Source organism: Oryzias latipes, chromosome 21 (genome assembly GCF_002234675.1).
Source record: "Oryzias latipes chromosome 21, ASM223467v1".
NCBI lineage: Eukaryota > Metazoa > Chordata > Actinopteri > Beloniformes > Adrianichthyidae > Oryzias > Oryzias latipes.
Genome location: NC_019879.2, coordinates 23,831,941 through 23,857,879, shown reverse-complemented (window position 1 = coordinate 23,857,879; position 25,939 = coordinate 23,831,941). Strand labels below are relative to the sequence as shown.

At 39.3% G+C, this 25,939-nt stretch overlaps 1 protein-coding gene across 12 annotated transcripts in view; it reads left to right on the top strand.

Annotated features, from left to right (window-relative positions):
• LOC101168755 (E3 ubiquitin-protein ligase Midline-1) overlaps positions 1-25,066 on the top strand; it is a 29,957-nt gene extending 4,891 nt beyond the window's left edge. For 6 of the 12 annotated variants that reach the window (XM_020713050.2, XM_011489845.3, XM_020713047.2 and 3 more), the window contains 10 exons: positions 9,664-10,385; positions 11,579-11,638; positions 17,883-17,978; positions 19,436-19,543; positions 21,437-21,585; positions 21,674-21,801; positions 22,561-22,704; positions 23,128-23,289; positions 23,372-23,579; positions 23,684-25,066. In XM_020713050.2, coding sequence (XP_020568709.2) covers positions 9,720-10,385; positions 11,579-11,638; positions 17,883-17,978; positions 19,436-19,543; positions 21,437-21,585; positions 21,674-21,801; positions 22,561-22,704; positions 23,128-23,289; positions 23,372-23,579; positions 23,684-24,032 — 2,070 coding nt within the window. In that variant the 5' untranslated portion in view covers positions 9,664-9,719 and the 3' untranslated portion in view covers positions 24,033-25,066. Of the gene's footprint in view, positions 1-1,993; positions 2,292-3,306; positions 3,641-6,991; positions 7,206-7,747; positions 8,044-9,663; positions 10,386-11,578; positions 11,639-17,882; positions 17,979-19,435; positions 19,544-21,436; positions 21,586-21,673; positions 21,802-22,560; positions 22,705-23,127; positions 23,290-23,371; positions 23,580-23,683 lie in introns of those variants that run through there. The other 6 variants (XM_011489847.3, XM_020713051.2, XM_011489844.3 and 3 more) reach the window with 6 other exon arrangements.
• The last annotated feature ends 873 nt before the right edge of the window (positions 25,067-25,939 follow it).

The following is a 25,939-nucleotide window of genomic DNA, read 5'->3' as shown; positions in this document are numbered from 1 at the left end:
CCTTCTGGTTGTTGTAATGCAGCTTGTTCTTCAGCAATTCTTCAATCTTGTGGGCTTCTTTGCCAAAAGTGCAATATCTGACAGGATTTTGGAATTTCTTTGTAAACCTTGGAATGTTGCTAGTCTCCATTTGGGCAAACGCCAAGCATAAAACTAAAATCCTACCTTGACAATTAAGAAGAAGCAAGGTAAAGATGTTTAGTTTCTACTTCAAAAAAGTACATTTTTTTTCTCAGTCAAATTACATAACATTATAATGAGTCTGTTTTGCTGCAGCTTCTTCCAGCAGGGCGTGCCTGGCCCCTTTCAGGCCTTCCCTCCAACTAATGCAGCTTGATGTCCCAGCCGTCACCAAAAGAACTGCCTCAGGCACCATGCGGCCTTATTTAATGGGAATGAATATTCATTTGTCTGGAATAATTGTTGTGACAGTGCTGTTATTTATTGATAAGGGAGGATTCTGGGATGTACAGTATAATGCAATGTTTTGCCTTGAGGTCATTTTATGAGAATTACACCACAAATATCAGCATTATCACTGCCACTAACACAAAAACATTAAAATCCTTTGTTATGCGTAGTGGAGCGGATCTACAGTCTGTTTGTGTTTGTTTATGACAAATTGATCAATGTAAAAAAAGCTAAAAAAAACATTTTGAGGAACTAATTAAATGCAAAATGTAGTTTTACACAGAATTTCAAGGTTTCAAAAACCCAACACAATGCAATTCTAATCCAGGATCAATTTCAGTTTCCAGGAGACGAGGTGGGGACAGTAGCTAAAACCACAAACCAGACAAGTGGTGTTTTATAGAGGATAAAAACAGAAGCAGACAGTTTTTTCCCCATCCTATGTTTATTACAGTTCAAGGAAGGGCGTGACTTTGGTTTGACCTAAGAGCGTCAGACTCTTTTCATTGGCTTTTCATGCCATGGTGACTCTATAGAGTCCATGTAAATGTAAGCTTTATGACATCCTATTGCAGTGAAATGAATCTCTGAGTAAGAGCAATACACCGAGGCAGACAATTTATGGATGTTAAATGGCCTTGGGCACAGGCTGCAGCAATTCTCTTTTGATTTTCCTGCTGATGAAAATGACAAGGAAGGAGGTGTACATTTTAAGGACTGATGGGAGAATCATGCACCTTTGCTGTCTGTGTGTTTTACACGTAAAATGGATTTGGGCTATGCTGTTCACAAATCCATTATTCCGTTGCTAATGAGTGCAGGTTGAACCAAAGCATGGGCGTTTTATTCTGCAGTTTGTTCTCATGTCTCCTCAGTCAAAGTGTTTTGTTGTGCTCAAAGCAAAGGCGAGGGATCTCTTTCAGGTTGTCGAGCTCGCAGTGTCTCCTCGCATTTTCTTGGGAAAGGCAGAAGACTCTAGATTGGCACTGGCCGTTTAGAAGGAAGTGTGTTGTGAGAGAAGGCAGTAGGCTTGACTGAGAAACAAACAAGCTGTGAAGAGAGAGCTGAGGGTTTGCCAGTGAAAAGATTAGAGTGGCATTTGGCTCAAACTCCAAAATGCATCACTGCTCGTGCCACAGCACCATGGCAACGAAAGCTTTATGCTTTCTTCACAGTCCCCCCGCTGAGGGTCCAGATTGTTCCAAAGAGTCATTTAGAGATCACTCAAGCTGACCACAGCATTTATAGGGTTGCACATTCTCAACAATAATACCTTATTCTTAAATGTGTTTGAATGAAACTGACATTTGCTGTAATCTGATTAATGCTTTGTTTGTACATTTTTTAAGTAAATGTGAATTAGTAAACTGGATAAAAGCCTATTATGGATGTGCATGTAACCCTTGCATGGCTCCTAAACGCAATCCATCCCAGAGCGGGGCACCTCTGGTCCTTGGTGACCAATCAGGAAGTCTTCCTTAAGCAGCCCCTCACCTCATCATCAAATGTGACTGACAGTCCCCCCATACACACACACACAAACACACACAACAAAAAGGGGCTATTTACCTCCTCATTTTCTCATGGGACTAAGTTAATGATCCTGGCCAAAAAAATAATACAAAGAGGGAAAGGCATGAGAAGTCAACGCCTGGTCGAACCATTTGGAACACTTTCTGCTTCCTTTTGAGAGGATTAGAGAAGAGGAGGCTGCACGAGGAGAATTTTAGAGATAGCAGGAAGGCAGATGAAGCAGCAGAACCCAGACAGAAAGTAAGAGGTAAAAGAAGGCTTATGAAGATAGCTGGTACTTTTTTATGAAATCTCTCTTCTTCATTCATCTGTCACTCTGGCTGTGGACTCACAGACGTTGAGGTAAGGTAAGGCAAACTCTGAATCGCTTAGAAAACCTGCTGAAATTTTTTTGTTAAACTTTGAGACAACATATGAGCATTTTCTCTGACTTAATTCAAATACAAGCACACACAGTTACACAAATATCCTCCTTTTATTTTCACTGCAATTGACTTATTTTCATGCATTGCTGCAGGAGTTTTCATGCTGTAATCATGCTGGCCTCACAGCTGCATGAGCATTGGCCCCTCTGCAAGAAATTAGCATGGTTATGTTATCTGTCAAACCACACCTTATGGTCTCTTTTTTATTGTTTTTCTTTCTCTCAGATTTCTTTCCCAACTCTTTTGAAGGCTGCAGGCCAAACTGAAACTCAGGGAGCTTTAGCTTACTTTTGATCTGAAATGAAGCCATGTCTTATGTGCTGTGCACAGCGGAGGCATTTGCCTTTCAAAAAGATATATTTATGCAAAAACTCACAAGCGAAATTGTGGATAATGAGATGATGGCACCGGTTTAAGAGTGAGGTGAGAAACTGATCAGACTTCATGTAAAGAGTCTTTTGTTGGGCTGCCTTCTGTGTCAGTCTGTGCTTATTTGTGTTTGGTGTAATCTCCGCGCAGCTGTGGACTGGTGAGCAGATGACAACAATCTGAGACAACTTTCAAGACTTTTTGAGTCAGGCATCACTAACTCCATACATTCCTTTCCATTTCAGTGATTGAATCCACACTGACAGGGTGTGATTGCTCAGAGAAAAAAAATATTATTGACAGTTATCTGCCTAAAGCTATTTTTTTAAGCAGTTCACTTGTCATTACTGTTGAATGCCAAAAACAATTGACTGTTAGTTTAGCCGTGGTAGAATTTCCACCACTCTATTGACAGTGGATCACTATTGTATTCTCCAGAGATTCACAGAAATCCCATGTTTGATTTGACTTTATTGAATTTTCCCTTAAGCTTGGAAAGGTTTCCAAATCCAAAAGTTAGCTGAGGACAGTGACAAGCAGTTCAACTTGTGCCTAAATATGGTCACACTCTGTGGTTCTTTGCGGTTTAGCCCTCCGAGCCCAACAACGGAGCTTTGTTCAAAGTTATGGCAGCACGCTATGCTCTGATAGCCCCTGAGTGATGGACCCAACGAGCAAAAGTTCAGCCCCTTTCACACCATTGGATTACAGAGCAGTTTACAGCCTACTGCATTTATCAGGACACTAAGTTTCTGACCCTCCTGCAGGCTTAGGACTCAGAAACTAAAGTTAGCAGAGGAGACAAAGGAGTAAATACAGTTGCATTGGATCATCTTTACAGAACTTAAACTGGGTGATTATAACAGATCTTTTCCTTCTGTTTGACTGGAACAATGAGGCAGGTAAGTCAGATCCTAAGAATATCATGTTCCTGCATATCTGTGTTTTCTACTAAACAGTGAGTCATTATGCGTTTCCAGGCAGGGATCTGTTAGTCAGCTCATTGGATGTTAGGGTTTTTCCTGATGTTTTTAACTGTGAATAATTCTTGAGGGATTAAATGACTTTAAAAAAAAGACTAAGGGGGTCGTATTTTTAATCAAAGGGCACAGAAGAGAGTGGATTTTCCAGAGTCAAAGAAGTAGCTTTGTTACATCTTTAAAAGCACAAGCTTTCCCCTTTGTTAAAGAAGAAAAAAACTTTTCTTCTTCTTGAAAGCCTTTCCTTTTCATTTTGGCAAATCAGAATAAAAAAAGTCACGAAAGAAACGGAGAAAAACAAGCAGACCCTGAGGTTTTACTTATTAATTAGTAACTCCTCCTTGTGAGAAGGAATGTTAGACATCCTCCCACCGGTGCACTAGCTCTGATCACTGGTGTGACTAATAAATATCAAGTTGTCACCATGGCAACACATATGGAGTCCTTTACAACATTGTTTAAGTGAAGAATCAGAAGGAATATGGGAGCAGACGCATTTGTGTGAGTGATTAAATGAATACTGCTTTTGGAAGCATGCTCACTTCAGTAAAAACAGGAAACTTGAAGCTAAGTTTCCTCTGTGTTGTTTCATGAAGCTGCCACATGGTGTCACTCTTTGAGCTTCTTTAGTTGCAGCAGGGCACGCTTCTGCAGAATCTGCAGAGTTTCCATAACATTTTGTAAACGTAGAAGCAAGATGAGATTAAATTTGTGCATTTTAACAGTTTTTAGATTAGAGATAGACCTCCTCTGATTGGACTTCAGGTTAGAGCTGCATGTTTGGAAAGTCACATTCCGTGAAGTTCCTGTGGTTGTGGAAAGGATACGGTGCTTTCCCGTTGATGTCTCCTGCCAAGCTGTGGGGAGGAAATGAGAGTTTATTGCAACTGGTGATGCAGACCAGGATGACCTGTGAGGTACAGACAGTACGAGCAGTGAAAGTTAGGGGAAAATAACTTGAGGAAGTCGGGAAGTGAGTCAATTAAAAACAATAAAAACACATTTTTGTTTCTGTCTGAAAGGATACTTAAGCCAGGCTTTAATTAAAGCCCCAGCAACTTCTGATTCCGTTTCTCGCCTCCATGTCATCATATTTGACAGATGTGTTTTTAATTCAGTCGCCAAGATGTTTAGGTTGGTAATTAACTTGTCCTCCATAATAATTTATACAGCAGCATTGGTGGCTGTTTTATTCAGGGCCAGGCTCCATTAGGCTAATCTGGGTAATGTGCGCAGCTGCAGATCAGGTGGATTTGTCAGTCTAATCAGCTGGCTGGAGCCTCTGCAGCTGTAAATCACATTAGGCCTGAGTGGGCTGTGCAGAGCTGCCTGCTGCAGGAAGCTGTGACCGGCCACGCTTTGGTCACAGCTACGCAGTCAAGACCGGATTACAGATAAATGTGTTAGGTGTCACCCGCAGGAAAGAAGACAAAGAGCTATCACACTCTTTCAGACTCTCAAAAGCCAACATGGTTCAGAGCTATTATTAAGGATGATAAAAGACCATAACCAAAAGGATTAGAGAGTGCTTGTGCAGGAAATTGCCTTCATATCTGAGGCACTGTAATTGTTTCATGTCTAAATTACCTATAACTTCCTCGTCAAGATATGAATGTTAAGTTAGTTACCAAGTTTGTCTTTTGAGAGCGGGACAGTTAACTTTATGTAACTTGTTTTAACATAACTGCTCATGTTAGACACTGACCACCCCTCACATTTTATCAGCTGTCCAACATTTAAGCTTTTAAATTTGATGGACAGTAAAGGAGCATTTGGGGGTAACTTTGCCTGAAGCAGTTATTCAAACAATCATATAGTGTGATTTTTAACTTCAAATGGGTCTTACCCTGAGCAGAAAGTGGTCTACTTAAGTATACTACAAGCATACTTGGTCCGTGCTTAAATTGAGACATATACTTGAAGTTTACTTTTTATATACTATCTTTTAAACTTGAAATGTTCCAATTTAGCCCGAAGAAGTATTCAGTAAGTATACTTCCTACACAATGTCTGTAGTAGGGTTATGATTAATCAACTTAATCGTTTAGTTGATTTATATTCCTACGATCCAGCCAGATAGATCTGTCTGAGGCAAAGTGTTGGTTGAATCAATCTATGCCCTTATAAAATCTACTCAAAATGAAATGAATCAATTTATAATGTATAGAGGAAAATACCGTTTGGATTGAGGCACAGTAGGAGAAAACATAAAAACGACAGAGTTCCATCACAGCAGACAACACAGGTGATGGCAGCAAAAAAAATGATCAAATTATCATTACTGTCATGTGTGGAAATACTTTGAATTTAGCTAAGACCACCAGTGTTGTAAAACGTTCTACTAATGTTCTGTTTGTATTGTTTTGATGTGGGAAAACAGCAATGGGCTGAACTTTATGAAACTATAATGTGAATGGATTTGCCATTAATTCTTGTTTACTTGTTTGTTTTTACACATATTTGAAATACACTTGATTATCTTGCAAAAAATACAACAAAACTGAAAACTTCCCCTTCACTTTACATTAACCAGGCATTTATCTTTGAGTCACTCTGGTTGAATTAAATTTAGGTAAGTGAATTAGATTGAATCAGATCCTTCAAGCTGAATCAATATTGACTATGAATTGTATCAAGAAGCTGAAATTAATATGACTGAATTGAATCATTGTTAAAATGAATCGTTACACCCTTAGTCTATGGTACTTGATATACTTATTCTTATAAAAGAGCAGACTTGTTAAAATAAACTTTTTGCTAAGGGGAAAAAGGTTTTTGGGCTTTTTTTTTTTGTTTATTGACAAAAAAAAATCCTAAATATTTTCAGAATCTGGCTTAGAAAATCATTCGTGTCTGTTTATCTTTTCAGTGCTCAAAATTTGCAGGGAATGCGACCGGCCACATTTTTCTATGATGAGTGATGTTCTCGTATATGTTTGGACAGCTGATATGACTCACAGTGGTCTGACAGATATTCAAACTTTATTAAGAGAACACCACAAAACCCTGAATCTGAGGTTTGATGCTGTGTACACAGTAAAAAAATTCCTTTTTCCCATGATCCACCAGCAGGAAGTCATTTGCCAAGTCAGATTTGATACATATGTAAAGTCTTTCAGTAAAACTGTAAAGAGAAATTGGAAGTTTATTCTAAAGTTCTTCCATAAATCTTTTTCAACATCATCTTTCTTTTTCCACTCATAAAACAGAAGTATTTTTGGATGGTTTTCTGACAGCTGGAATTGACAAGCGTACTCACTGAAAAAGCAGACTAAATTGAATCCGGGAGATGATAAAAGAAGCTCCCAGGCAATGGCAGTCACATCTGTCTGTCACGTTCTGCAGCTTGTACCCACAGGTTTCTCTGAACTTTAGCATGCTTTAATATTTACAGTGTCTGTCTGTGTCGTATGCTGGATAGTCTCTCTGGGGACTCCTTGAATGACACGGGAATCGAAAAGGAGCGCAGCAGGGATAGAAGCACACGGTAAGCAGATGGCACCTCGGTGGCTCCCTCAGTGGTGTCAGCTGGGATGGACATGGATGTTACAGATGATTCTGTTGGTTCTGGATCCATATGTGGTCTTAGACCAGAGGCTCAGTGTAAGACAGTAAAGTTTCTTCAGAGTCAGTTAAGTGATAACGTGGAATCCATACCTTGAGTTGCTGAAAGGAGCTTTTCTGTGTTCTACATGGCTGTTAAAAGGAGGAGGATTAAGCAGATCGGTGTCTGACCTAGAACTTTCTTTTTCTCAGGTGTAACACAAGTTTTTATTGTCATTTTCTTTTTTCAAATCTTTGAATGCCTGATGAAAGTGGCAGAAAAAGTATCATTTCATGGCATTGTGATCAGTGGGACAGTGAGACGAGGAAGCCTGAAACTGATCCTGAATGCGTGGAGTTTCTGAATGGACAGGACAGGGAGGACACTGACCTGCATGTGAGGTTGTGGGCTCTGCACAATCTCGTCCCTCCACTAATTTGCTGATTTTGACTCGCCCTCTGCTGCTTGCCGTTGTCTGCCTCCCCTCTTCTTCCAGTACTGGCCAGAGCTCCTGCTGCATAGGTGGAGCTGGCTTTCCTGGAATTGTCGGGCAACTTTTCCTGTTGTGCTTGCTACCTCTTGCTCAATCTTTTGCCTACTTGACAGCTCAGCTGCAGGATTCTCGTGATTGGGAAGACTTGTGCCACTCGGATGCATTTCTCCACAGAATGTCAGAGTTTTGTGCTGTTGCATTAGTTGTAGGCATGTTTTTATGACTCAGGTCGGAAGTTTTCCTGCAGCAAAAATGTCTCGGCAGTGCTATGTTGGGCGAAATCCATCGGTGGGTAAAGTAAACTGTGTATGAATGGGAGAGCTTCCAGGAATGTGTAATGTTACTGTTTGCAGTGGCATCTCGCCACAGTCTTATTGTACAGGCTTTTTGTGAGTAGACTACATGATATTCATTTTATGGCCACTGGCTAAAAGGGGTTTTCCTCTTTTCTTTTGTGCTTAGTAAACTAAGCTTTTTAAATGCTTTTTATATTCAAAAAATGCATTTGAACCAACTGACAAAAGCAGCTTTTATTTTGTGGCTTGGCTTGAATTGTGTGCTCTTATGTTTCAGCGTTTTCTTTTGGCTCATATTTTAAAGATTAGCAATGATCTATCAATGTGTCATGTAAGTTATTTAAGACTTGAGTGAAGAGGCTATCTTTGATTTTCTGAAACATTTCTCGGGCAAATCTGTTTCTGAATGTGCAAAGCACGGAATAGCAAAAACAAAAGCGAACAATTGCATTACATTCCCAGAGAAAATCTTGTAACAGAATAGCAGAATAGTTGCAAGTTTCTATCTTTGAAAAGAAAGGAAAGAACAAACCCAGGTCTTTTCCCGAGAGGTAATTGCTGGATCCTCGCAACATCAAAAGGCTGCTTGTGCCCGACTGTCCTGATAATCAGCATTTGCCCTCTTCACACATAATGAGTGAAAGTAGAGAGTTCACATAGAGAGGCGCTGTGAACACAGTGAGTCCACTTGCAGCTGGGGTGTCTGAGTGGCCAGGAACAAAGACTCAGTGTGTGAGATGCTGTGGAGCCCCAGCCATCAGCAAGCAATCCAATACACTTCTGCTTGGCTGAGCTGTCAGTTCCAACCGGCCTGCTCACCCGTGAGCTGCAACATAGAGCAGAACACATGCAGACTACTCCAGATGAGCCCCTGCTACAAACTTAGCTTTTCCAAACTGACACAGTGCATCTATTTTTAGTGCACAGGATTTTACTTCATTGGCTGCCTGCATGCTTCTAATTTCTCTGATTTTAATAGTATATCAAAAAAGTTATTCCAAAAAATCAATATATATATTAATATTTATAAGAAATTGCAGACACTCTGTGTAGGACCGGTTGTGAGTGTGCTTAGTAGAAAAATCTACAGCCTGGGAAACTCAAGTCATCTCTACAGAGACAGAGTATTGTTTAATGTGTTTTTTATTATAATTTACAGGTAAAACACTGATTTTCTGTTAGAGTTTGATGTAAAAATTCATTATTTTATTTAACGTCCCACCTGTGTTCAGTTGAAATATCTGTTTTTCACAAAGAAAATAGGTTAAGGAAAAAAAAATTGATATTGTGAATCTTGAATTTCTTAAATTGGAAATTAAAAATAAATCAATTTCTTATTTTCAAATGGATACACAACCCTAAATAGGTGTTAAATTACGCTCTTAAAACACTTGGGCTATTTCTCCAACCCAATTTTTGGATTATCCATGTTGGAATGTCTTTTTTGGTTACTTCTTGGAGCAATACTGACTTCATTTGAACACAATTTATGTTTTTGTTATGATTTTTCTTAATTGTCTCTGTTTTTTCTAAGTAAAATAACTAAATCTAATCCCTTTTTTTCTAATCCCATTATTATTGTCTAAGTTAATGTCATTGTCATTTTTTACAGATAGCTGATCGGCTTCCCTGGATTTCGCCAACATTTCTGCCTTGTTTTTCCTGAAAATGGAAACACTGGAGTCAGAGCTGACCTGTCCAATCTGTCTAGAGCTTTTTGAGGACCCGCTTCTCTTACCCTGCGCTCACAGCCTTTGTTTCAACTGTGCCCACCGAATCCTGGTATCCCACTGCACCCCCAGTGAGCCAATTCAGTCCATCAGCGCCTTTCAGTGTCCGACGTGTCGCTATGTCATCTCCCTCAACCAGAGAGGCCTAGAGGGACTCAAACGCAACGTGACCCTGCAGAACATCATTGACCGCTACCAGAAAGCCTCCCTGAGTGGACCCAACTCTCCCAGCGAGACTCGCCGGGAGCGAGCCGGTCCTGAACAAAAAGCCATGTCGTCCCCCGCTGACCGGGTTCAGTGTCAGTTCTGTGAGCAGGACCCTCCGCAGAATGCTGTGAAGACATGCGTGACCTGTGAGGTGTCCTACTGCGAGGAGTGTCTCAAGGCCACCCACCCAAACAAGAAGCCTTTCACAGGCCACCGGCTGATCGAGCCGTTCCAGGATTCCCACCTCAAAGGGATCATGTGTCTGGAGCACGAGGATGAGAAGGTCAACATGTACTGTGTGACGGATGAGCAGCTGATCTGTTCATTGTGCAAACTTGTCGGCCGGCATCGAGATCACCAAGTGGCAGCTCTCACTGATCGCTATGAGAAACTCAAGGTGAGAAAACAGTTTTTTTGTTTTTAAGGAATACTATTGGGATGCAAACATTCCCATCACTGCAATTCCCTTTAGAATTCAAGATTATTTTTTTATTTAGATCAAAAAACATCCGATAAAGCATCTCCCTATTACATGATACACAATATCACACTGCAGCTGTAAAAACCCTGCTCTTTCATATCATCATCCGCACATCCTAACTTCACAAGCAAAGTGATAAGGAACTGTTATAGCCAACGTTATATAAAAGTTTTATGTTGCCTTTCATGTGCAGTGGAAGTGGAGCAGTGGCTTTTAAGAGCTGGTGTTAAAAAAACTTCAGAAAAAAAGTGAAAAGAATATTCTTAAGAAAAGATTTGCTACCCCTTTCAAAGTTCATGTTTTACTTTACACATAAATGCTCTTCAGAAATCTGTGGAAGTCCTTACATCTCGCTGACAAATGGGGGACTTAAGGAAAGCGCTGCTTGAGAATATTCTTTTGTTGCTAATTGTCAGAGAAGCAAGGGTTATTTGTAAGCATTATTTATTGCATTTTGCTTTCTGAGCTCAACAGTTTGAACAAAACTGATTCATACTATTAATTTGTGCTTTTCTGACTCAGACTGTAATATTTAGTGTCTGAGTTAAAAGCTGTCTGTTCAAAAATAGACCCGCATAATAGTCAAAGAACGTTTTTATGCTCAATTTGGGAAGCTGAGATGGCCTCGATAAAGTATGGAAGCACGCCACCTGCTAAAGCATAAAAAGAAGGATCAGATTATAGGTTTACAACAAGATCAAAAATTTGCAAAAATCACTGATCATTTCATAGTCATGCACAAAGCACTTCTGCCAAAGAGGTTTTAAAACCTGGGAGCACCAGGTTAGCTCTAAACATGAGTTTTTGTAACATTTGTTGGATAAAATTGGAACTGGAGTCACAATATTTCTTTAACAAGCTTCCTCAGCCATCTGCATTGCATTCGACTGCACAAAAAGCTGTGTCCTCCTTACCGTCTCACAGTCTCCACGCATGACCCCACAATCAGTGGTTTAATGTATCACGCTGAACACTCTGAACCCTTTTGTGGTTTTCTTTCTCAATGCTTGCCGGTCACAGTGGAATTTTGGGGACACTTTGGGGTCGGTTTTGTCTGAGGAACGGTCTTAACTTTTCTCCTTTTGTCTGATCGTGCTGTCATTGTACAGAAACCCCCCCACCGCTCTCTCTGCATGGGGCCTGATCGCTCACAGCAGGAGGCAGACCAGGTGATCAGCATCATTTCTTTAATGGAACGATCAGTCGCAGTCATCTGCCTGAACAAACGCAAGCAGTCAAGTTAAATTGAAATATCATTTGAACCAAAGTCCCTAATGAAATATGGTAATGTGACCTTTGTTGTTATTAATCTACGAGTTCAAGATTTCATTGTTGTGGGAGTGATTTGATTATTTTAGCTACTAATTAATGTCAGCAGAAGCATTACTTAATAACATCCTTCAGATGATTAATGACACAAGATTCAAGGGGAAGGAAGTGGAGCAGAGTCCCGTCTTCCTTCTTGTAGATTGTTGCCTAACATCAACAGCCTACTTTCCACTTTCTTAGTGCCCTTGAAATGAAGCCGGTGTTTTTCTTATGACCCCATTTATTTTCATTTTTTATTCATTATATAGTTAATTAAACCATTTTTTACTGTTAAACACCCGAAGCTAAAGAGGAAGTAGCTGTTTTTATTCTGGGGAGAATTTATTTGAACTTGATACGACCACAGTGGCCTGCTGAGTGCAAAACTCTCCTCCTATTTCACATCTCTAACGTTATATATTTCAAAGCAAACGCATACATTTTCTCGCAAAGTCTGAAGTGGAACTGTACTTTTTTTTTTAACCTGCAGGCGACACAATCCTGTTTTTTTATTTCATTATGACAGTAATGGTTTTTTAATCACATTTCTACTTTCACACATTGAATGTAAAATTGGGAACAAACACTTTGAACTAAATTTAAATGAAATCTATTTGAACAGCACGAGAGAGACCACAGAGTTCAAATGAATGCGAATAAAGCAAAGTAATAAAGACCTTATATTCCTTTTATAATGAGATGACTGTAGCCACCTCAATCACATTGCTTTCTTGATGTAATATATAGAAGCAGTGTAATAACATGAACTGCAGGCGGGAACCCCTGTGGTCTTCTTTGACGTTGTGACTTCGGTGTTACTGAATTTAATTGGGTTGCCTTTCTGGATTTGTTTTAGTGAAATCCACTGAAGCTCTGTCAGATTCGTAAATTGGGACTCGAGTTAGGTTTGTGTTTTGAGCTTTTAAGAGTCTTGTTAGGCTGTCACTCAGGAGTTTTTTTGTGGTTTGCCTATTTTTCTGCTTCTTTCTGGAAGGGTTATTGCATCAGAAATGGGGTTATTAAGTGTTGCTTCTTAAATAATCTCCTACATAAACAGACAGCACAAGTTATGCGAAAGAAGGCGAACATTGAAACACCAAAAAGGCAAAAAGAAAGTAAGGGGGGGGGGGGCACTATTGGTACGGGGCAGGGGGGGTTGACGGGTCGGGGTCTCCGCTGAGGCCATCGGCGGTTTCCCCGGCCGGTTGGCTGCCTCGGTCCCGTCGAGGCCTGACCAGAGCTCTTCTAGGGCCGGCGTTTGGGGGTGGGGGCCTGGGCTTGCTCCGGGGGGGGCCGGCGCTTTCTGGCTCCCCTCTCTCTGTGTGGGGGTGGTGGTGCTGGGCCTGGGGTGTCTGCGCCTCCGGGGGTGGGGCCCCGGGGCTGGGTGGGCCTGGCCCCCTTGCTGGGGGGGGGGGCGGGGGACGGCTGTTTGACCACCGGGGGACAGTCTATCATCTGTCCCCAACTTACCCCCTTCCTCATATAACCTCATAATAGGGTGAGGGGGTGGGGGGCTTAGCCTGCGATGAGCCTTGGGGGGGGGGTTTACTAGGCAGTGACCCCCCTCCTGTGGTTGCCGTATGGAGTGGGCCCCCCCTCTTTCGGTTTTATTTGCACCTTAGACATGTAGGGCCCTTGGTAGGGGGGGTGCTTGGACATCACTGCCAGCAAGCAGCGGATGTCCTCCTAGCACCCTACCCGCCAATTTTAACCGCACCTTAGACATTTAGGGCCCCTTGGTGGGGAGGGTGAGGGGACGTCACTGTGAGTAATCAGGAGACGTCCCCTTAGTGCCCTACCCACCAATTTTAACCGCACCCCCCTTAGTACACACACCCCTCCCCCCTCAATATATACATCCCAACATAAACACACACACATGCACACACACACTCTCTCAAACACACATACACGCACACACATTTTGCAAGGAAGGTGGGACCTAGGACCATCTGTCCCCTGCCTCTTCCCTGGTGGGGGGTACGGGCCCCTTTGCAACGGCGGCTGTGTCCCCGGGGTGCCGGCTTCCTGGGCCCGGCGGTGCTCTCTCCGCGCGGTGGGGGGGTTCACATTACATCTGAGCCGGGGGTGTTCGTGTCCCTGGGGGGTGGGTTCTGGTCCTTGCTCCTGAGTGCTGGGCCCCGCCAAATTTCCAACTGTGGCCGAGCCTGGTCGGGCCATATTTACAACACCCCTTGTGGGCCCTCTTTTTTCCCCGGGGTTCCCCCCTTCTGGGCGGGGGCGGCGGGCCCCTGCCTCGCTCCTCCCTGGACCAACCGTGGGCCGGGCGGATGGCTGCCTGGAGTGCGGAGTGGGTCTCCCTTGGGGGGTCCTGGCTCGTACCTGGGGTTGGGGCGGGGGGATGCCCGGAACTCCTGGGTGGTGGTGGGGTGCTCGTCTGGGGCTGTGGGCGTCCTTCTCCGGTGGGGCCCTGCGTTGGGTTCTCCCGGCGCGGCGGGGGGGCTGCTCTCCTGGTTGGGCTGGGGCGGCGCCCTCTTTCCCTCCGTGCCTCCCTGCTCTCTGGCTCTGGGGGCCTTGCGGCGGCCCTGCTGGCCCTGGCCTGGGTGGCGGGCTTGGTCGCCCGGGCGGCGGTTGTTCCCTGCCGGTTCCCGTGTGGCGTTGGGGGGATTCCGGCTGCCGCTGCTGGTGCGGTGGGGGTCTTGGGGTGGGGATGGCTGGGCACTCTCCCTCCTTCTTTTCACGTTCCACCATCCATTTTAGAAGAACATAAACACTCACCTGAGCACAGGTGTTAGCTCAACGGACTGAATGACTGAAATATTTCACACTAGTTGGTTTTAAGGCATAAGTATGCGTGTGAACACTATCTGTTTTGTGTACATGTCGACAGGTGGACATTTTTGCAACTAACAGGTGTGTTTATAACATTTGAGTGTGTGTGTGGACAGGCTCCGCCCTTTTTTTTGTTTTTTTTTTACATTTGAACCTTACCATAATGATTAACAACCAGTAAACTTGCTGCTTTATGCTGCTTCATGGTCTTATCCCCCTTCCCCTCCTATTATCACCCCCTACCCCCCCTCTCTCTAACGTCCCTCTCTCTTCTTCCCCTCTTTCCTTTTCCGTCCGGTCCAACACCAAAGATTTTCAGACATGTTTGAAATTAATAAAGTTTGGCCTCAATTACAAAAGGGGTTTATTCAGACATACCTTTGGTTTGTCTGAAGATTAATAACCCCTCTTGTTAAAGTAAAATATGTCCAACCCAAGAGGCCCTCAGCTCTCATCTGTCTGCCTAGCTGTTGGACAGGACAAGTTAAAAAAAAAAAAAAAAAAAAAAAAAAAGAAAGTAATTCAGAACAAAACTAACAAATCAAGTGCCATTATGTGTCTAATTCATGCTAAACTTCAACCCATTGAGTATATAAGAGCGAACTGGAGAGAGTGTAACGTCACCGACAGAATCACCATTTTCTGCGATACGGACATCCCCATGTTGGAACCACGCAACAATAGTTAGCGGGGATCAGTCCAAGTCGGTCTGAGTCAACATTTCTATGGCAACCACTCTCGCTAGAGTGAACTTGGGAAGCCACACCCCTTCCACTGAAAGCAGGCTCCGGAGAATCTGTCAATCAAATGTTCGAGGTAGGGGCCAGCAGGCACCACATGCTTTTATTGAGGCCTCTGATTGGCTAGTTTATAACTTGAACAACATGCAATAAAGAAAAAATATATCATGAAAAAAATTAGGATTATCAAGAACATGTTCAAAAGAGGTATCAAAGCGATCAGAGCAAGAATGATTATTCTGACAAATATAATTACTGAGTAATAGCTGTTTATTTCTCGATAGAAGTCTATGGGATTATGGCTTCCTGGGACCAGCGGGTACGTCCTATGTGGAATTCAAGGGTGGAGGGGTCATTCAGTCCAGTTATCATATACAGTCAATGTTTCAAATGTAAATGCCTAACTGGACACGTGCCGCTCAAAGAACAATGTTGAAGCCAAACAAGAAACGTAACGCCGACACAGGATACAATGTTAGATCCTGGAATCAACCTGTTAGGATTCCCTGAGGAAGGGAGAGCATCTGATCTGTGCAAAGGTGTGGCACCAGAGGCATTCCCATTCAAAAGGAAATTGCTATTCTTTCCTCTCATCAGGTTCAAATGACTTCAGGAAAGAGACGTCCATTAGAGGGAAATGTGTGACTGTGCAAGAAAGATAAATGGGGTTGAAAGAGCTGTATTTCATTCTTTCTCTCATATCCATCTGCTCTTTATGGCTTTATTTGTTAGTCACTTCCCATAAATAATAACAAACCATTTGAAAACTTTAAAGCCCATCCATTTGGCTCTGTTTGAAATCCTAAAGATGAATATGTTATGGTCCATAGACCACTTCAGAAATGTGGAACTCAAGACTTGCCTTTACCTGCATCTGAAATGGCTTTCATCACTTTCTTTTTGGTATGAATAAATCATATTCACCAAAGCAGTAAAATGAATTCTGCTATTTTTGTACACAGTGACGCACACTCCTTATGAAATCACAATGTGACACACCTAACAGCCGAACATGAAAGTGGTCCCTTCACTGTTTTCCTAAAGCTTCGAGTTTATGCAACCCTTCTGTTAGCAATCAAAAAGACGGTCACTAAAAAAAGCAGAGATTAATTTACATACATTTCGGCTATCAAATTTGGGGAAAAAAAATAAATATGTGTGTTGAAATAAAATGCATTTTCATGGTCCAGTAACCATTTTGACACTTTTTCTTGGATAAAAGGATGAAAATATTTATTTTTTTATTTTGAAAAAAACAGTTACAAATTTTTACAATTGTTGCTGGATTGCTTGATTTGATTTATTGGAATTTAATGGCTTAAAAAAAAACAGAAAAAAAAAACAAAGAAACATTAACCCATTTCTAGTATAAAGTAATATATTGATAAGAAAGTAAAGAAAAATGAACAAAGATAAAAGAAGACGATACGATTATCAAATAAAGTCAAATAAAGTTTGTTTTGTAGCTAAACGGAGTGGAAAAAAGCACACTTATCTAATCTTATCCCTATTGTGTTATTTCTTTATATATTTATATATAAATATTTACATAGTTGTCATAATCTCGTTTTTTGATCAAGTACAAATTATTTGTCAAGTAAAATGGAGTGTCTATTGATTATCCTCTAAAAACAATGTAGCATAATTTCCATTAACCTTCATGGATCAGATTCCTGGTGCTCATGGATTACCATCAGAAAACATCATCACATTGACACAGACATCATTCAGCAAACACTTTGGTGATCAAGTAAAGAAAATCATTAGCCTATTTAAAAATATCAGAAAATGCTTTTACATCATTTCAGTAAACATTACGCATCACAGGTCATTAACAAAAATTGAATTAATTATCCTAAAAAAAATTGTACTTATTCTGCAACGTTCATGTTCAAACACATCCTCGTCAAACTGATGTTAAACTACATAAAAGAGATAAAAATACACATCATATTTAGCATTAACTGTACTGGCATTGTACTGAACATGACTGTTTTTGTAATAAACATTAGTTAAATATTTTATTTAAATTCCCACAGTATTCCACTTGCTTGTAAATGAACTTTGTGATGACTTTGAAATAATGGAATAGAGGGTTTTCATGTTATAATATCTTGTTTTAGGATTTTTAGTTGGTAACATTTATTTACACTGACAATAATTGATCTATGATACTAGTTAGCATTGACCTTTTATTTTTTTTAAATAATACAGACTTTTAAACTCAATGCTGGTGCAAACCCCAATTACAGTAAGAGATTAAGTTAGCACTGTAAGCCCTTGATCTCAGTTGGAGATTACCATGGCCAGGGTTTAGTTGTCCAAATCACTGGCAGATGCTCTGCTAAGCCTCGTGGCTTCAGCAGGCATTTTGATGGGATCTTTGGCACACCACAGGGAGGGCTCTGGGGGTGGTTCACACTAATCGGATTTCATTGTTAGCCAGTACTGAAAACAGTTGACCAAAAATATATTGTTACCACATGTTTCCATACTCAAACAAAGCTTCATTTGGTTGATCATACTTTGGTAGTGATCATATTGTAACAAGTGATTTTTTTCTATTTTGTAGAAAACCTTGGATTCCAACCTCAGTAATCTAATCAAGAGGACCAGCGAGCTGGAAAACTTGATGGGCAAACTTATCCAAACATGCCAACAAGTGGAGGTGAGGTTGTTTGTCGGCCTCCTTTCAGGAGGAAATTCTTGCTCTCTTAAGCATTTGGCAACAGCTACTCCTTAAATTATTAAAAGCATGATGAATGACTGCATGTACAAGCTGCATTTTATCATGTCAACAACACTGAGTGCCCAGAGGGAGACACAACTGAAATTCCTTTAATGTGCCTGCCACATATTGTTGGAACCAAACAACAAGAACATCATGTTTTGGCTCGATGTATGAGAATGACAGGATTTATATCGTCAGATTTTGAAACCTCCACATTTTATTTAAACAAGTTTTCTTTCCAAGAAAACGAAAAAAATCTTTTACAAACCTATATCGCTTGAAACTGATAAGATAATTTCATTTAGTTGATTAACTACATTTTGTGGGATATTCAGACATGGTCTTCAAATAATGATTTTATGACCATATGAACTAGAATCCACTTGTTTGAATTGATTTATTTTTTATACAAGTTTTCACGGATCATAATCTGATAAGTGGTCAGTGACGTGTGACCAGTTTATTTTGAACTAAATTCTAGCATTTGGTGGCCTCTGGCCTGAGCAGCTCCAGCAATTTGTTACTTTATCTGCCATCTTATTTAAATGTGAACAAAGAAGATTTTATGAAATACACCCTATTTTGTCACAATATGATATGATTGTTGTGTGAAAAAGGCAGTTAGTTTCCGAGTGCACTCACCTGGGTTCCTTTTTTCAGCTCTTAAACCATGCAGAATTATGGCATGCTTTGTTCCAAAACATTTAGATGGCAGGGGAGTTTTCAGGGAATGTGTCTGCTTCAGGATGAGCATTCAGAATGAGGAAAACCCTGGTTGATGGGTCAAAATGTCTTCCTGAGCTCAGATTTAAGGTCAATGGTCGCGAAACATAATTTAACACAATAATTGAAAAAAAGTTAAAATAACAGATTTGTTTTGTTGTTTTTCTACTTAAAATGATGTTTTTCAATGATTTTACAGTTAAAGTTTCCCTTCTATTGTGTTCTTATATCCTTTTTTTCTTTTATTAAAACACTTTGGTGCTTCAATTCTACAAACCTTTATGCATACAGATTGACTGGATTAATTTAATTTTTATGTTGGTAAAAAGTCACATCAATTCAGCTTTAATGTCAATACCATGACCTGTCATTACATATGTCATTTTGCCACAAACTTTTACTTTATGAATTGTAAAAATTAAACAATAAATTGACTGAGATATGTAATATTTAGGATTGCGCAAAAAATGTTTAAAAAATCTAGACAGAATCATCCAAACACTGTTTTTATGTTGTGAAATTAGATTTTTATTTCAAAGTTTCTGGTAAATTAGAATTTTTGCTCACTAACATAATATTGATTCTACTGTTCTCAGCCTTTAAAGTAAAATATGTGAAGAATCAATAATAATTTTCTGTCACTGTATTATCTTGAATTTTGATGTGTCCAGGTGAATGCATCAAAGCAAGAGAAAAAGCTTCAGGAGGAGTGTGACCTGCTGGTTAACATCATACAACAGCGGAGGCAAATCATTGCAGCCAAGATAAAAGAGGGAAAGGTGCTTTCTGAACAGTTTTCTTTTAACTTCATGCTGTTCGTTGCTTTGACCTCAAAAGATAAGTATGTTGATCTGAATCTTTCGATCCAAACAAACTGACATAACCTTTTTAAGAATAATGACACTTTTTTTCAGTATCTAAAGGTTTTCTTTTAGTTTTTGTCTGCTCTGAACAGATGTGACTTTTTATTTTGGAGCCAGTTTAACAGGAAGTATGATGGCAAATGTTTACTACAATCATAAGAAAGCCTTGTATTGTGTTACAACATGAAAAGCATCTCTCAGTTGGAGAAAAATGTGCAGTTTATTGTTAAGGTCTCAATTGCTTTCAGTCAAGCTGCCAAATGTTAATGCTTAGGCAATTTAGTTTGTGAAATCCACTAAACGTGCACAAATCTTACAACGCTGTCTGTGTGTTTCTCTGAAGGGTTTGGTATGGTTTTTTTCTCACTCCTGGTCCTTTATACTTGAATGAAATGTTTAGATCATTTTATTATTATCTGGGGTGGCACTACACAACAGATTGGTCTTTATAGCTAATAACAGCTGTAATACAGAAGCACTCTGTATGTAATTTTACAAACAAATACTCCTGGTTCAGCAACTTGCTTTTTTCTTATTTTGGAGTGGTTTTATTGTTTATCTAGTAAAAAAGAAAAATACAAAAACTTGTGTAGAAACCTAAGCCGGTAAATCTGTTTCCAATAAGTCGTTGGTAACTTTAAGGAACTTTCAAGGGGTTCAAAGATATTTAGCATGTCTTCAATATAATGTGACATGACGTAAAGATATAGCAGACAAAAGATCTGTGAGATATAATTGTGTGTAATTATTACATTGATTCACAACACAGAAAAGTCCAAACTTTTTTTTGTCCACTCTTGTGGTTCCGACCCATGAGTTAGGTCGCATATTGATCAATTATAGTTTGTCTTATTTGGATTTGATTTGATTTGAAATGGTTTATTTCAAGAAATCAAATAAGAATAATAAACAAAAACAATACAGTCATCAGTTATACATTCATACAATGACGAATCAAACAAGGATAAATAGTCATATTAATAAATATTGCTTGTTTGGTTGATTACAACATCTGTTAGGCAAAAAACAACACATTCTCTTAATCTTATAAATAATATAAAAATAATATAAAAAAGACCAAAAAGAAGGAGCACATTTCTCCAATTTTTAAAATTTCTGTCTGGCTCCCAATCGATTTTAATGTTGTTTTATTTAATTAAAATGTAATTATTGGAGTCCTCAGGTCCTCAGGTGCAGGTCTTGCTAGTGGTCCCCAAGGTCAGAATAAAAACCCACATTTAGGCCACATTCCAGCACTGTGGTCCCCACCTGTGGAACCGCCTGCCTGAGGATGTCGGGGGTTCATCCACTGTGGAGGTTTTTAGGGAAAGAAAACAAAAAATCATCTTTTTAGCTTATCTTAAAATAGGTTTTTACATGATTGTATGAACTGTCTTTCTCATTTTTTTTACCCTTCATATTTATGTTGGGCTTTTTTTGTTTAAGATTACTAGATTACTAGAATAGATTTCCCACATTGTTTTTTAGTAAAGCACTTTGTGGTGTTTTGTAACAGGAAATTTGCTCTTTAAATAAAGTTAGACATGAATTTAAATTCTGAAAAAAGGAAAGATTTGGGCTAAAACTAAAATTACCCATTTTTGATTGAAAAAAGACAAGAATAAGAATGTAGAACTTTCAGGGCAAAGTAAAATTTTGAGTTTTAGTTTTAAGTTGAGAATACTACATTTTCATACAGATGGTTGAACCCTGTCCAGGTTAATTCCTGGTAACATAACTTTAGAACAGAGGTTTATGGTTTTAGAACAGCCTGCTCATTTTCTACCTCCATGTCATGTTTCTCCTCAGGCTATGAGGCTGAGAAAGTTAGCGCAACAAATAGGCAGCTGCAAGCAGTGCATCGAGAGGTCATCCTCCCTCATCTGTCATGCTGACCAAACCCTCAAAGAGAGCGACCACGCTTCCTTCCTTCAGACGGCTAAAAGCATCTGCGAGAGGCAAGAAAATACTTAAAGCCAATACCATGAAACCCTATAGATACAGCCGATAAAACAGTTGCCATGTGGTTGTCCTTTTTTATTACAGAGTGTCTATGGCAACAGCCTCCTCTCAAATCCTGTTACCAGAAATTAACCTGAAGGATGCTTTTGATACGTTCACTTTGGACTTCTCAAGGGAAAAGAAAACATTAGAAGGCTTGGATTACTTGACAGGTAAATGTTTGGCTATGTAAGTCAATAATATTGATATTTAGCAAACGTTTCAGAGCTCCATATTTATTGCATGCCTATTTTGTCTTCTAAAATCAAATCCATTAGATTAAACTTGGAAAGGCATGCAAATGTTCTCATTTTCAGAATCATAAATGTATTACCAAAAAAAATGTGATTTCTCTACCTTATCTTTATTCTTGTGGTTTTAGCTTTTTCTCCACTTTACAGTTTTTATTGTAATGCTAAGGCAAAAACACATTATCGCTTGCTTGTAATTGTAATCCATGTTCTTAGTTTGAATTTGCATTGTAGATTTTTAGAAACTTTTTTTATTCTCCGCATGATTCATACAGAAAGCATCTCATGGGAATGATGCATACCTCATTTTTAGGAAAGCATGCTTCCAGAGGCTCTAAAAGGGTGGAAGCAGTTGGTTTATGTCTGTTGTGTGGGTGAAAAACAAAAGGCTTGCAAATCTAGGCGGCAGTGTTTTCCTCAAAATGAAAAGGGTTTTGATTATTTTTTTCTGCTCCTGTTGTGCAGAAAGGGTTTAACTCTGCATGGAGGTTGTAGCTGTAATAGCTGGAGGAGCTCCAGTGTAGATTAATTACACTTGTCAGACACAAAAGAATGGTGCCGTTTATCCAGTGCAGGTCTCTGCATCATTCTTTTTTTATTTTTGTTTGTCACTTAGGTTTTTTTAAATGCAGAATTAAGTCTACTCAGCTCTTATTAAATGTTCTTTTTTTTATTCTGCAGCACCAGAACCACCGATGATCCGCGAAGAGCTGTGCACAGCCTCATATGACACAATCACGGTTCACTGGACATCGGATGATGAATTCTCGGTTGTATCATATGAACTTCAGTACACCATCTTCACTAACCAGTCTAATGTTGTCAGTAAGTCGGTAATTTATCTTGTTAATTAGAGTACAGTTTATTATTTCTGGTAGAGAAAGAGCCTCTGATATAAGGATTCTTTTCTTTTTTTATGGAGGCCTTAAAATTGCCTTCATTGTTGCAATGCCGGGGCATTTTATTGTGTTAAAACAGGAGGAGCCGGCAGTTGTTTTTTGGCTATTTGAAGCGGTTTTATATTTTATCATTGATTTTTCAGTAACAAAAAGACGTTAACTGGCATTTTGATTTTCTCAGCCTCCAGCTTTATTTTCCAATTTCTTATTTGTATTTTTTTCTATCTGCTTAAACAGTTATCAGGTTATGTTTTATAAGTCAGAAATAGATGTCATAGATTATAAGACTAGTGATAATCAGGCAGAGAAAGTGTTTGTCATTGACTTTGTGTGTGTGTTGGGGCTTCAGGTTTGTGTAACTCCATTGATAGCTGGATGATTGTTCCAAACATCAAGCAGAACCATTACACTGTTCATGGACTCCAGTGTGGGACCAAGTACGTTTTCGTTGTGAAGGCCATAAACCAGGCTGGACATCGCAGCAGCGAACCAGGAAAACTCAAAACCAACAGTACGCAGTTTTTATATTTCTGAAAAATAATCAAACACAACTTTCTGATACAAATGGAGAAATGTCCGCTTTGCTTTCTAAGGTCAGCCATTTAAATTGGATCCAAAGTCTGCTCATCGGAAGCTTAGAGTGTCTCATGACAACCTAACAGTTGAGAGGGATGAGACTTCGTCCAAGAAAAGCCACAATCAAGAAAGATTTTCCAGCCATAACAGCTACGGAGTCACAGGAAATGTCTACATTGACAGCGGCCGTCATTACTGGGAGGCTCTGATCGGAGGAAGCACCTGGTAAAAGCCTCATCAGCTTAGAGAAGCACTTTACAGCACAGTGAGGTATTTTTGTCCCCAGCTTTTTTCTGAAATCTCATCCTTAGTTGTATGGACTCTTGCAGGTTTGCCGTGGGGATTGCTTACAAGTCGGCACCAAAGCACGAGTGGATTGGGAAAAACTCAGCCACCTGGGTTCTGGCTCGCTGCAACAACTCATGGGTTGTCCGTCACAACAGCAGAGAAATTCCCGTGGAGCCTTCGCCACACCTGCGGCGGCTCGGGGTGCTGTTAGACTATGACTCTGGGTCTCTGTCCTTTTACGACGCCGTTGCCTCTCAGCATTTGCATACATTTGAAATCAGCTTTGCCCAGCCGGTGTGCCCAGTCTTCAACGTGTGGAACAGGTGTCTGACCATCCTCAGTGGGCTGCCTGTGCCTGATCACTTAGAAGGGACGGACTACAGTCACTGAGGACACCTGAAGGACAGAAATGAGAGTGAAGGAGTACAAAAAAATGATACTCATTGGAGTTATTTAAGACAACAATAATATGCACTTGCCATTTTTGTGTTTTTTTTTTGCTTTGCACATTAGGTATTTGCTGGGTGTTTTAATGCTATTCTTATATTTTTTTAAATCTAGATATTTGTAAATGGACTCCAAATAATAATTTTTACTAGTATTTTGGTATTTTGAAACTCTGACTGTAATATGGCTCCCCCCTTTTACTCACATCCTAATATGATGAACCATTAAGAAATTATTTTCAATTTTGTTTTTGTATATTTGTGTATTGGACTACTTTAATTCTTTGGTTTTTAAGTGTTTGGATTTTTTTAATGATGCACTTTGAAGACAAAAATTACCACCATGAAATGTGAACCATTTCTTCCATCATTGCTAACGTCTGTGCTCTGGAAAATGCACTCAGAATAAAATTAATTATTAAGAAAGCAATAAAAGAAATTCCCTTCACAAGCTTTACCCTCCTTCGACCTAATGTTTTATTGTATTTATTATTTGCAAATGTGTTTCCACAGTTTAGAACTGTGAAATAAGTCATCTCACGACTATTAAAGCTACGAAGCTAGACCACCAATTTTTTATATATACTGTATATATTTTTTTGACAAAATCCAATGAAAGAAAACCTCTTGTGATGTAACCAGCTAACATTTTCACTGCAGACAAAAATTCCTTTTGCAAAATTTATAAATTCATACAGAAAACAAGAGCTTTTACCACCTCTTGATGTTTACACACTTTTACTTTTAATTTCTCAGGTGGATTTGAAGAGATTTTTTACAACACTGTGCTAAGAAAACATTAGGAACATGAAGAGAAATGTCAAAATTCTGGCTATACGGTACTCTGACCTGAACTGAGCCAAAATGTCAACCCTGACAGATTCACTCTGGCATCTCTTTTTGTACTGGCATAATTTGCCTTGAATTCTGTAGCGTCTCGTTTCAACAAAGAAGACAAGGGTTAAAAAAAAAAAAAAACTGAACTCTCTATGACCTCACCATGAGACACCCTGCAGACAAAGCTGTAATACCCAAGCAGCAAGCACCACCTCCTTTTCCATGTAATGCCTCCAGTGCTTGATTTGAAAACCCTTTCATTGAGAATAAAGGCTGCTGCTTTTAATTCTGCATAAACTAGGAATTTGCTTGTGAATTAAGGAATATAATAATAATAATAATATTAATTATATATAATATATATATATATATATATATATATATATATATATATATATATATATATATATATATATATATATATATAATTATTTTTACATACATTCACAAGCAAATTCCTAGTTTATATATATATATATATATATATATATATATATATATATATATATATATATATATATATATATATATATATATATATATATATATATATATATATATATATATATCTTCCACTTTCGGCTTCTCCCATCAGGGGTCGCCACAGCGAACAAGTCGCATGGTAAATTTGGCAATGTTTTACGCCGGATGCCCTTCCTGACGCAACCTTCTCAAACCGGGCTTGGAACCGGCACAGAGGTAGGAATATATATATATATATATATATATATATATATATATATATATATATATATATATATATATATATATATATATATATATATATATATATATGTATGTATGTATGTATGTATGTATGTATGTATGTATGTATATATATATATATATATATATATATATATATATATATATATATATATATTGGAAACAACCACGCAAAAAATTTTGTGTTTAGGATTGTGTTATCCAACGGGTTTTATTTACAATATAACCCTATGACATATTTCACTGCAACTAACTCCTATTTAATAATTAATTTGACTATGATGAAAT